Source organism: Ambystoma mexicanum, chromosome 3q (assembly GCF_040938575.1).
Source record: "Ambystoma mexicanum isolate Mex_15411 chromosome 3q, UKY_AmexF1_1, whole genome shotgun sequence".
Lineage (NCBI taxonomy): Eukaryota > Metazoa > Chordata > Amphibia > Caudata > Ambystomatidae > Ambystoma > Ambystoma mexicanum.
The window spans coordinates 1,263,782,547-1,263,796,212 of record NC_090926.1 but is presented as its reverse complement, the minus strand read 5'-3'; the positions used below and the strand labels follow the sequence as shown (position 1 = coordinate 1,263,796,212).

The following is a 13,666-nucleotide window of genomic DNA, read 5'->3' as shown; positions in this document are numbered from 1 at the left end:
GATTATATGTGATTTTACCGACGGACTTTACAGAGTGGTACAGGTACATTTTGTTGCAGGCAATATACTGAAAAACACTTGATTTATTAAAATTTTGGGTGTCCCCCCCTACCCATACCCCCTGATTTTCTACCCACATAACACCACCCCATTCCCCATCCCGACTCATTTTAACCCCTTACCCCACTACCCTTTATATATTTAATGTTTCAGTATTATGGTCCACTCTGAAATATTTAATAAATTGACTGGGTACAGTGTTCGGTTTGTATGCTAGATGTTTAAGTTCCTTAGTAAACTATACCACTAAATAACTAATTATATAAAAGAATACCTGCAATTGCGGTTGACCAAGGAAGCAGCATTTGAGGAAACGCTTGGATGGCTCATGAATGAGGTCAAGACCACAGGTGGAGAAGCGGGGCAGAGAGAAAGAGTGACTAAGGTACGTAAAGGATACGGTAGAGGTTGCTGTGCTTGATCCACAAGAAGTGGACCTTGCCGTGGGTTAGCAAGGGCGTCATTGCACCCTCCTCCTCTTTCTGCATCATCAAGGGCATGAAGTGGTCGATCTCGGCCATGCTGACGTCGCCTTTGTAATTCCGGGAGATCAGGGCCTGCAGGAAAACAGCATGACACTTACACACACTTTACTATACAATGACCTCGAGGGAGGTCGCTTTTCACAACGTACAAGAATTATTCATCAGCCAAAACATAGAAACGTGGAAGGCCTGAATCACCCAAGTATTTGCTGAAGTTCATTCTAGTGCGCTTGCACTTATGCATTTCACATCCAACATGGCGGCCATTCCCCTAGAGCCCTACCGCATACCTGGAAAAAGTGACAAGGCATCAGAGTATTGGATGTCAGTGTGCGGATGGGGGTCTTGGGATAGGATTTGAGTCCATTGGGGGTGTTTGCAATCTGAACCCGTGACTTCCCATAGTGTGCTATCCATATCTGAGCCCTTTCCTTCCCATACTGTGCTATCCATATCTGAACACCTCCCTTGCCATACTGTGCTATCCATATCTGCACCCCTGCCTTGCCCTACTGTGCTATCCATATCTGAACCCCTGCTTTGCCATACTGTGCTATTGTAACGCTCACCTGATTCTCGCAGAGGCGCCGGTCTTGACTGGGCAGCTACCGTATCTTCAAAGGTGATGTGTAGCGCCCGGTTGGCTCTTTGGGCTGGACCTCTGTGCACTGTATGCCTGACGTGTAGAGTAAGATGTCTTAGGTAAGTGAATGCCGAGCTCTCCATCTGCCTCGGGGCAGGGTGCTGTAACCAGTTTCTTCACTGGATAGGTAGCGCAGGCCTCTTGACTTCAGAGGACTGCTGTCCGTCGTTTACTGCACGAACGGTAAGTTTCGAGTCATTCAAATGTCTTTAAAGTCTTTAGTAATGATGTCTCTTGTTTTGCAGGGTTCCGGCGATGGCGGATGACGGGCTGAAGTGAGTTGAAGATGGAGCCCGTGTGATGAATAGAAGCGCCTGGAAGCACGTAAGTAAGCGCTTGTTGCCTGCTTCACTATGCGCTCTAACTGTCTTTTTATTTTGCAGGTACGAGTTCGGAGCGGCTGCAGGGTGCCGGAATACCCACTGGATTAGATGTGGAAAGGAGTAATGGCACGTGAGTATTAAAGTTCCCCAATGTCTTTAAACGCACCTTGTTTTGTCTTTCAGATGCGGGATGCAGCGCCGAAGGCCTCCGGAGCGTGCGAAGAGTTGGTAAACTTTTGTCTTTCAGATGCCGGAATGCAGTGTGAAGACCTCCGGAGCGCACGAAGAGTAGGTAAGCCTTTGCCTTTCAGATGCCGGAATGCTAACCTGTTCTTTCTTGTCTTTATAGGTGTTGCTGAAGACTGGATTCAGGATGGTAAGCCTTTGCCTTTCAGATGCCGGAATGCTAACCTGTTCTTTCTTGTCTTTATAGGTGTTGCTGAAGACTGGATTCAGGATGGTAAGCCTTTTTCCTTAGGCCCAGGACCGGATGCAGAAGACACGATGAGCGTTCTGCTGCAGAGGTTGCAGAATAACGCAAAGCAAGATTCATCCACCGGGTGTGGTTTAAATAGCCTCCTGTAGTGCTTAGGTGTCTCCTTCCACAGCCACGCCTAAGTAAGAAAAGAGTTCCTGGTAAGAAAAGAGTTCCTGCCTTCCAGAAGAGTTCCAGTGTTCTGAATCTAGGGAGTGGCTCCAGCCCCACCCAACAGGAAAAGTAGTTCCAAACAGAAGAGGATCAGAGGCTCAACTGGCAGGCAAGTAAGCAGCATGGTCTGCTGAAGGTAAGTCCACCCAAGCATTATGAGCCCGGCGCTTCCAGCGCTGGGACTGGGCATATTTATGAGCCTGGTGCCATTGGCGCCAGGACTGGGTCCAAAAGGTCCCAATTGGGACTGGTTGACACTCGGAACCTGGGTTATGGATCTGCTTCCAAGGGAGTTGGGAAAACCCTGACCTTTTGGAAGCAGAGATCATGACAGCTATCCATATCTGAACCCCTGTCTCGCCATACTGTGCTATCCATATCTGAACCCTTGCCTTCCCATATCTGAACCCTTCCCATACTGTGCTATCCATATCTGAACCCTTCCCATACTGTGCTATCCATATCTGCACCCTGCCTTGCCATACTGTGCTATCCATATCTGAACCCCTGCTTTGCCATACTGTGTTATCCATATCTGAACCCCTGCCTTCCCATATCTGAACCCTTCCCATACTGTGCTATCAATATCTGAACCCCTGCCTTGCCATACTGTGCTATCCATATCTGAACCCTTGCCTTCCCATATCTGAACCCTTCCCATACTGTGCTATCCATATCTGAACCCCTGCCTTCCCATATCTGAACCCTTCCCATACTGTGCTATCCATATCTGACCCCTGCCTTGCCATACTGTGCTATCCATATCTGAACCCTTGCCTTCCCATATCTGAACCCTTCCCATACTGTGCTATCCATATCTGAACCCCTGCCTTCCCATATCTGAATCCTTCCCATACTGTGCTATCCATATCTGACCCCTGCCTTGCCATACTGTGCCATCCATATCTGAACCCTTGCCTTCCCATATCTGAACCCTTCCCATACTGTGCTATCCATATCTGAACCCTTGCCTTCCCATCCATATCTGAACCCTTGCCTTGCCATACTGTGCTATCCATATCTGAACCCTTGCCTTCCCATATCTGAACCCTTCCCATACTGTGCTATCCATATCTGAATCCCCTGCCTTGCCATACTGTGCTATCCATATCTGCACCCCTGTTTTGCCCTACTGTGCTATCCATATCTGAACCCCCGTTTTGCCCTACTGTGCTATCCATATCTGAACCCCTGTTTTGCCCTACTGTGCTATCCATATCTGAACCCCTGCCTTGCCATACTGTGCTATCCATATCTGAACCCCCTGCCTTCCCATACTGTGCTATCCATATCCCTACTTGGCTTTTCTCCTGTTCAGTAGAAGGGAAGTTGGCCTGGGGGGGGGGGGGGGGGGGGCGCGCTTTTCGCCCCAGTTTATTACTTCCTGTCAAAACGAACCTGAATATTCATCCCGGATGTTCTTCCGCCTGGAAAACAGACCAGGCTTTTGTTAATTGTTCTCTTCCTTCAAAAGGCAACTTCTGCAGAACTATGAGAAACGTCTGCATGCTTCACTCCAAAATCATAAAAGAACACAGGTTGCTGAAATACCTCAATTATGCCAACTCCATCATAGATGGGAACCTAATCAAGGTTTCGAAAGAAGTAAAAACCCTAGGAATATACCTCGACTCCTCCCTAACCTTCCACAAACAGGTTAGCTCGATGGCATCCTCTACGGCCTACACATGTAAGCTCATAAGAGCAGCCAAACCCTTCCTCTCCACCCACAGCTGCACTACACTTGCCAGAGCATTGGTATTATCCAAACTGGACTACTGTAACGCCCTCTACATAGGAGCCACCAAAAAAATCACCAACAAAATTCAGACGCTACAAAACAACGCCCTTAGGGCAGCACTCAATATTCCCAGGAGGGAACACATTTCCAATATCAGGAAATCCCATAACTGGCTCAGCACAACAGACAAAATCCTGCTTAAAGTAGCATCGCTCACCCACAAATGCCTGAATAATGCTGCCCCACGCTATCTGGCAGACAGAATATGCAAACACAGCCCCATCAGACCCACCAGAACCTCCAATGCTAATCTGCTCACCGTCCCCAGGTTTAAACGCACTAAAATGGGTGGCAACAGCTTCCAGGTGAAAGTACCCCAACACTGGAACTCCCTACCACCATCGCTCAGAACTCCCCAACCTTACTCACTTTTTAGACGCAACTACATCCATTGGTTAAAGAACACGAACCACTAACACCTCTAACACCACACGGCTGCTCTCCGCGTTGCATGCTTTAAGAGAATCTGTAAATTTGTAATACTAAACTTGTATATATTTGTAATTCTTTAAATACATCTACTGCATTCTCTCCTGCCAAACTGTACACATGTTCCTTCATCGTCACACTGTAATTATGTAATGTAAAGTATAATTATGTAATGTAAAGTATAAGCATCCTGTAACCAAGCTTTGAATCACCTTGCTGCTCATGCGCCCTCATACCCTCGGGTCTGGTGCGCAATACAAATGAATAAACTAAACTCTGGACACCCAGGAAACATACATTGTGACTAAGAAGGAATAAAAACACAGGACACACGACAAGCAAACTGGCACACAGGGCTGCTGCAGGCAACAGCAACATTTCCTGGGCATGGGGGTGGGGGGGGTTGACGGGGGTTGGGGGCAACTCAAATAAGAAGCCAGATCTCCCCACTAGCAACGGGCCAATATGTACAGAGGACTTCATACAGACACACGTACAAAGGCAACACCACTGAAAGGTTCACAGAGGAGGAGACATGTTCTACCCAGAAGGAATCGCTCAAGATCGGCACATCCTCATACACAGAGCCTGTAACAATGGATGAATTAAAAAAAGAAAGAAATGTGAAGACTAAAAGCAATCAGGGCACCAGACGCAGCAGAATCACTCATAAACCACTAGCAGAGCCATTAACCAGCACTCTATAGTCTGGTCACTTCCCAGACACTGTCTGAAGGGCTAGCCGCCCTCGATAGAGCCACACAGGCCCAGTGAGATCTGTGTAAGGAGCAACCTCAGCAGGTCAGTCTTCTGAACTTCTCACATCACCAGTGACATTTCACATAAGAGGCAGACAAGAGCTTGGCCCAAACCCCTTGCATGCTAGGATCAGAAGATCACAGAACACAGAAACAGGCTGAACACATGGACTCGCTTTACAGATCTCCAACACTGGGATCTGGGACTAGAACTGCAGGGTGGGTTAGGTGCTGTGAGGGGAGAGGGGGAGGTCAAATATGCTAAAGAACAACCATATACAATCCGATCAGCTGCAAGGTGAAGATTAACTGCATGCAACTGGAGCCCTCAGACAGGAAGGAGGGGGCGAGACAGGTTAGCAATCACAGCCCAGCCGTGCTCAATGCCCATCAATGGCCCGTCTAGGTGGCACGCAGAATCCCAGGACCGGCGCAGACATAAAATGCCTCCTATATGCAAATGACCCGATCATTTATTACAATAGTGATTTAGTGTAAATAACCCGTCACATACAAAAGACAAATATACAATTATAATAAAAAAAATCCATGAATACAATTCAACCTCCAACCATAAAAACACTCGATCACAAAAAATCTAAAATGAATCAGCCCAACATTAAAACCATTAGTTCCCCAAGTCTAGGAGAACCTGAATTCTTCACAATAGTTTAATTAAAAAGGGACATATTTAGCTTGTAATTATTAGCCATCAAACATCTCCTCCAAAGGGTTTTACTCTTTATATGATCCATCAAGTGTAAATATTCAGCCAAGTATGGCATATACCAGTCACTCAACTTACTACAGCTCCATTGTGCCAACTCCAGATTACATGCTACACCACGTATCCTACACCCCCTTTCTTCAATTGGTCTCCCCATTCTCGGCTCCCAGACCTCTAATACTGGTATTGGGGTGTCATAATAAATCTTCTCATTGCTGGGGTTTTTGTCAAATATTTTTGTGGTGTCAAGCAGGTGTTTTTACTGCTGCAAATTCCTCATACAATTTCAATCCACACAAATGTACACGATTGTGTCCCCAATCCCACAATGTTACCTTTTCCCTAAACTCTCATTAGCATCGATAATAAAACTTGCCCCCAAATCTCTGGTTTATTTTTTCAGAACCAGATTCGGTAGCCCGTCTGGACCGGGGGCCTGCAATCCCTTTAATTTTTAAAATCTTTCTTTTAAAAATAATATCCAGTTTGCCAAATGTATTATATGTCCTCTGGCCCTTAGTCTGTATGTTGGAGGGCTCCAATTTAATACTGTTGTACGTTTTTTGTATAAACCGAGACCATGTTTGCTCGTCAATAGGGTGGATTTTTTTTTCGATTCATACCGCCGCATTTCATTAAAAGGTTCTCCACATTTTTTTAGCATCAGTTCTAGTTATTATTTCAAACATCCTTTGTCGTTGCGCATTCCTACTACTCGTGCGATATCTTTTGAGACAATTTCTGTATACATTGTCTTCTCTTTATTCAAGCCGACTTCTTCACACTGTCAAGTTGTTGCCTCAAGATGCATCTAACATTTTGTCCGAGAAGATATTTAGCCTCTCCAATTACTGGGTCTTAATTTCCGTTTTTATGTATTCCCACTTTAAGGTTATATCTACCACCTACCGGTATTACCTCTTGTATCATACTCTTCTACCAGTCAATGACGATTCCAGCCGAGAAGCCCTTTCTGTCAAAGTTTGTCTCAGTCATATACATGGCCATGTGGCTATTCATGTGGCCTCTATGTTCTTGTCAGACCATGTTATATGAACATTGCTGGCATTAAGTTCAAAATCCCCAATTTTTCCATCTAGCCTATTAGATTAACCAAAGTCCAATGCAAGGGAGACCGTGGCGTGATCACGGTTATTGTTAAACCCGGAGTATATAGCCTGTGTCAAATCAAGCACACCATTGCTTCTGAAGAAATTGTCTAAAATGGCCGCCCACCGTTAGCCTTTGAAGGCAAGCGTCCCCAGCCAGCACGATCCTCCCCGCAATGAGAGACGACGGACTCTACCAAGTCGGGAATAAAGCCAAGACAGAGTGCGGGTGAGCTTAAATGGGAGTTTATCAATCAGAATAGGGCATGCAAAGAACTCTGCAAACTCCGAGAGCGCTCTGTCTGACAATAGCAAAGACAGGCGTATTTATTTACAAAAAACGTCATCAGTACCTACATACTATAAGGGGCACAAGTTCAATGGGATTGGGTGGCGATGACTAGCTATAGGTGCTGCTGCGATGTAGTTGGCCTTGGCTGGAGGACGTCACTGGTCAGCCTCGTGGGTTGGGCTCGGCCTGGCAGGTCAGCTGAGTTCATCCGGGCGGTGTTGTTGTGCCATTGTGGCCAGTGTCAGAGATGAATGTCTTTTCCTGACTTATTTGCCCTATGCCATGCACACCGCAGTCATTCAGTCATTGCAATGTTATCTTCTTTAGTAAATCAATAGGTTATTCTACAGGTTAATGCAACACAGGAGGAATGCACCTTGTGAGGGGTTTGATGGTGATTTATCCGTGCATGGTTACCAGTGTCCTGTTTGACCGGTACCATAGGTCGTGGGGCCAAGTCTCCGGGCATGGGACGGGCGGTACATGTCTTTCTGTCTCGTTAGAAGTTATTATGAATGGGCTGTTGTGTGTTACCACAGTATTGGGTGTCTTCGTTGCACCGGGTCATAAGTCTGAGGTGTTCCGGGGGGTTGTGGGGTTTACGAGGGGGCGCCTTGGATTTGTGTACTGAAGCGGAGGTTTACTGCTGGGCTGTAAATAATGCAGGTGGCAGGCCGTGGCCTTGGGTGCTGTAGCGGGGACTACAAATCTTTGAAGCGGCTCCAGCCTAGTTGGGGGAGGTGGAGCAGCGTGGCGCAGGCCTTAGCTCTCTTATTTGGCAGACTTTGCAGGGTGGGGGGGAAATGGCCTTGCACATATTCACAAAGGTATTTTTCTCGTGTGTTGCCGACTTTTGGTGAGAACATCATAAACATTTGAACATTCTTATAATACTCATTTGGATCACTTGAAAACATACATTTCAACTCACTACATGTCTCTCGAATATAGCCAGTCTAAGCACCTTACTAGTACATTATATTTTAACAACTACAGCATTTAGTAATATGCATATATATTTGCATTACGTGAGGTAGTAGTGTGGTTGGTGGAGCATAGAGAACGAGACCCGCCATTGTACGCGGCGGTAATGGCATATAAGGGCTGTAGATATGTACACATGACTGGCGCATTTGCCCGCGTCTTTTCACACGAGCCTTATGTACAGTTGCATTCGTCCTCCCCTGCACTCTAGCAGCATTAGTTCAGTTATGGCGCGGGACCGCGGGGTGTACGGTTTTCAATGATACATATAGAGAATAATCCCCCGGAATGCTTTTTATCATTTGCACACCCCTGCAGGGATGTGAGTCCTTCATTGCTGGTGTCATGTAAACATGCGTTTCTTACAATAATTACACAACTGTACAGGTTTCTTTAGTAGAAGTAGTTTTATGGAAAGGATACACGTATTACAAATAGTTTTTGACATTCGTATTTGGCTATATTTCTGCTTTCATCGGATGACCATTCTACAGTTCTCCCCATCACCCAGGCCTCGCTGACCGGGTCATGCTGGGAGCAGTTATACACTGGACGGTGAAATGTTACAGTGTTAGTATCTTATGCTAGCTCATGTCCGTTTTGCTCGTGGGAACGGGCTCACAGCGGATCTGCCAGGGTGCTGCGGCGACAGGGATAATTGAAACTCTCCGAGGGTGGGGGCCGCGCTACAGTGCGCTGAGCTCACACCATCTTTGATAGACAAAATGGTTTCTGGGCCTAGCTAAATTCAATACGTGTGGGCAATGTCTTCAGCAGGTGAACCCTCCACCACCTGGGCCCGGGTGGTCTGAGGGGACGCCCAATGAGCCATGGCCCTCACCTGGGGAGGGGATGTAGGCAAGGAGGGTTTTTTGGACCACTCCTCCCCTACACCTTTCATGCATTATTTCCAGGAACATCACCTTTTATTCTCCCGTTCAACATGGTCAGTCCATGCTCTTTTGCAAACTGCATCCACTTCTACCCTGCTTATTTAGGGGTCTTCTACTAGCTGTATTTGTGCCAGTCAAACCGGTTTGTTCTTTTATACAACCAGCGTTTAGGTCCATCTGAATGAGAACCAAAGGATTTCCAGGGACCACAACCACTCGGCTATAATTGCTCCCAACGGGTCAAGAATATCCAACATGAGCAACCCCCAGTGGAAAAAAAATGTACACTTAAACCAGCAACACATTCCTAATATCCCACCACCTCTACAACTAAAGTGTTGTCTTCAGACCCAGTCATCGCAAGTTTCCTAGCCGAGTAGTCGTTATTCAAACCGGTAATCAGATCCCCTTTTGGTCCCTTACTTCCTTTATGGCCCGCAATTGAAACAGGTTATAAACATCAATCATATTCTCATGTACAAGCCAAGGTTCCTGAAGAAGGAATATGTCACATGCATTTAGCAGTTCATGACCCCCCCCCTCCCCCCCCCAGTTGCATTCAAAGAAGTGGTTGTAGCCACCAGTAAGTCTGAATTTTTACAGATCACGGATGATGTAACTTTTTCAGGGGTGGAGGGGGGGTAAGACTGGAGCTAGATGCCCAAACCCAATCAGGTTTGTAGCGCCCACGAGTTCAATTTCATCCATTATGGCTTTTCTGTGGCAATCACGCCTTGAAACACTTGTGTATAGGCGCGTTATAAGTGCCATATCCTAGGTCATCAGTCAAACCCCGTTTTCCATTACGGACATCAAAAGTATCCCCTAACTAATGGTGCGACGCATTCGATTGGGCTGTTCCGGCCAAATAAAAGCCAAATGTGCATTTAGTGAGCATTCATCATGGTAACAAAGACTGAAGCCCATAATAACGAACAACGGGAGAGGGCGTGTCTCCTGCTCCCCTAGTGGCCTTATGGGCGGCACGGGGTGTCCCCAAATCCATTGAATGCACAGCAGGGGAAAACAACCAAAACCCCAAAAGGTCGAGTTACAAAACGAACACAAGTGGGCTTCGCAATTTTTTTTAACTCAAGCTATTGGGATTTGGTTTTTTCAACATAGATCCCGGTTGGGCACACATTTTTAAATTGCGATATTTCATTAACTGGAGATGTGCTACGCCTAGAATAACTAGGCTCCAGGAGTTTGAGAGTTTCCACATCATAGGCCATCCTAAGCAGCTTGTCGCGAGACCCTATCAATTCAGCAGTATCCTGGGTAGAACTATGCACAATTGCCTTAGGGGCATTAGAGTCTTCCATTCGTTCCACATATTCGAGATCATTGGATTGGAGGACTCCAATTGCGGAATTGCACCGATTCTCTTCAATACTGCTTGCCTGTTTCACCATTTATCCTTATACTTTGAGAATCTACTGCTCAATAAGACCTTTTCCCTGCCGGCCAATGTCACACTCTTTAGGGCAAACAGTAGTTACTTTGGAACACTCGTCATCACTCTAGACCCGCCCCTTGCTTCAGTTTGCTCTAGTAGGAGTCCCACATCTGCCACAGAAGACAAGTCACTCATGTTATCCAAGCCACCGGAAGACTCAATCCTTCTCCTCAAGATTGTGGGTGGGTGTGTTAAGTAACCAACTAGTCAAGACCCTGCTCCTTTTTTCCAGTCTTTTCTGCTTCCTGTTTCCTAGCTTTTTTTTGTTTTCGCTAGAACCCTTTCTTCTGTAGGGTCAGTGTCTTTATTTTTCCCGGTCGCAATCTGATCTGCTTGCGCGTGCGTAGTTTTGGAGGTGACCAATCTTTTCTGCCTTCGTCTTTCTTTGCGAGAGGGCCAGATAATTCCATTGCTCCCTTTCGAAGTGTTCAAAGCCATCTGCGCTAAATCATGGTCATCATGTTGGTCATCAGCACAGGCTGCTTCAGCTATCGTTTCCGCTTCTACCTCTGGGATCGAGGTTACTTTTTGCGGTCCTGCCGTAGTAGGCTCAATCTTTTTTGAGCAGTTTTCTGCCCATCTTCAATTCGGGGGATTACTTTCCCTGTGCAGCAATCTTTGTGCATTTTATCAGGTGAGGGACAGTAAGATTTTAATGGCAAACTCCATGATGCCAATTGATGATATTTTCTGTCGATGGTACCTCTGCAAAAATCAAGGCGAAATGGAAAGGCGGGAAGACTGCAATCCTACATCGACCATTACCTCTACTTCCCCAGGCAAGCTGAACTCCACGCCTAGAACCTTGTTACGAGTGGGCAGTCCATTGTTTTTCTTTGTATAGAATAGCAAAGCTCTAATAAAGAGTTATTAATTATTGCAGTGGATTAGACTGAATGAGTGGTCGTCTATTGCCAGATTCCATTACTCTAGTCACACTCCTCTGGGATAGGATGCACTTCTTTGTCAAGACGTTAGTAATCTTGCCCCTATGATCGTTTGTAGTGTGAGCCCCGTGGTGCTCGCAGGGCACATCCTTCAGGCCTGGAACCTTGGGTGCAGCCATTTTCCCATTAAATGGTCTTTTCCCGTATTCCGTTGAGCTTATAGGACGACGATTTTTTTAGTTCTACGTGCCGGCCTCTTGAATTATGTCTGGCTGGCAGCCCGTCTCTCAAAATGCTGTAAGCCTGCGAAGTGCTGAAGGAAATTGAATAAAGTTGTAAAGATTCTTACATGTAATGTCTGTACCGATCGGCTCCCCGCCAAACCGCTTTGCAGTTTCAAGAACTTGCTTACAGTACTAGACCCGATTATGCTGTGTGACGAAGCACCAACAGAACACACAAAAGCCGCACCTACAAGCGACATGTGGGTGTGTGGCGAATGCTTAGTATCAACTCAATCACATTATTTGCTATAATGCACGAAAATGAGCGATTGTAGCCAGCCATCATAACACCTTTTTCTAGCTATGATCTTCAGTGTACAGCGAGGAGCCAGGAATGTGGCTCAGAGACACAGGACCTTTGTTTCGGTTATAGATTGTTATTAAATGATAAAGGGGTTGGAAAATGCCTTACTATCCCTAATTTAGGAGGAGTTTCCATAGCTCAATCAAAACGAATGGGTCTGTCCTTAGTCCAAAGCAAAATAAATATATGCAAAGGATTTTGTCTCCGTTTCTCAAAGTGCACAAGTTCAACACAAATGTCCAAGTGGACAATGTTCACAGTTCCAGGGAATGGCTCCCTTCCCCAGATTCATTGTCTCCAAAGCAAAACGTTCAAACAAAGAATAAGCAAGTTCCTTGTAACCCAAAAGGACAACTCCATCCTCTTGGTGGGTACAATATTCCTAAGGAAATGGCTCCCTTCCCCTCATTTCTCTTTGCATTCAAGCCAGTTAAAAATCGCAAGGGCATAAGTCTTCCTTAAAATTCTCTTTCGCTGTATTACAAATTTGGTGCAGGTCCCAGACTCGCTGGTCACCTGGTGTACTTCCCTGCCAGGCTATTTTCCACAGTTACAACAACAATTCACAACCTTGAGATGCTCAGGGTCCCAGACCCCCAGTTTGGGCTTTCATTCTCATATATGTTCCTCCCCCTCTCTCCCCCTCTCCCTCTCCCCTCTCTCCCCTTCCCTCTTTCTCTTCCCCCTCTCTCTCTCCCCTCTTTCTCTCCCCCCTCCCTCCCTCCCTCCCTCTCTCCCTCTCTCCCCCCTTCCCTCACCCCCCTTCCCTCTCCCCCCTTCCAACCTCTATCAATGCCCCCCAAACGCTCTCCAGAACTGCCAAACAATTGAGCAGGCCCATGCAGTGCGACAGCAAACGCACTTCTAGTCATTGGGTTGAAACTGAATGTGTACTGTGATTAATCAGATGATCACTCCTCTCCCAGAGGTAGCGCTCCTCGTGTGGCCGGGGGACAGCAGCCACTACCTGATCTTGATTCTGGGTGTGACTATATGAGGGAGGACCAGATGATGGTGGTGGTGGTGGGCGGTGGGGGAGGGGGGAGAAACGGGGTGAGGGGGATGGCATGACTGGAGAAAGTCACATACCGCCCGCCCCTGCGCCCCCCCCGCCCTGCCACTACCCCCGTTTCCTCTTCCTCATGCCTTGAGGACATATTGCAACACCCTCCCTCAACCATTTTATGCTGGGGCTTTATTCCACCCAGTCAGCCCTCAGGGTCCGCCTTCGGTGTCTCTGGCTGGTCTGCCTGGAGTGTCCTAGAAGCCTTATCCCCCACTGCAGGGGTTCTTCCATGCATCTTCAATGGGTGCGCACCATGTGCAGAGGCTCTCCCGCTCAAGTCCTGTGCCGGGGGCAGGCGAGAGCTAGCATTCTTCCTTCTTCCGTGCCAGGTCAGGCTCCATCTGCACCACAGGCGCTGGTTGGGCTGCGGTAGCGGTCCACCTCCTGGCCTTGCTCACACCTCTCCTGTTGTCAGCCTGCTTGTGGGCTTCAGGATCCCACTTGATCTCGGTCTTCCTTTTCTGCACACCTGCCTCTGTGACAGCTGCCAACACAACATCGCCACCTCCCGTT

At 47.0% G+C, this 13,666-nt stretch overlaps 1 protein-coding gene across 1 annotated transcript in view; it reads right to left on the bottom strand.

Annotated features, from left to right (window-relative positions):
• Positions 1 to 13,666, bottom strand: part of AP1M2 (adaptor related protein complex 1 subunit mu 2) — a 161,088-nt gene that overhangs the window by 109,373 nt on the left and 38,049 nt on the right. The window contains exon 2 of the mRNA XM_069604294.1: positions 461 to 617. Coding sequence (XP_069460395.1) covers positions 461 to 617 — 157 coding nt within the window. The remainder of the gene's footprint in view (positions 1 to 460; positions 618 to 13,666) is intronic.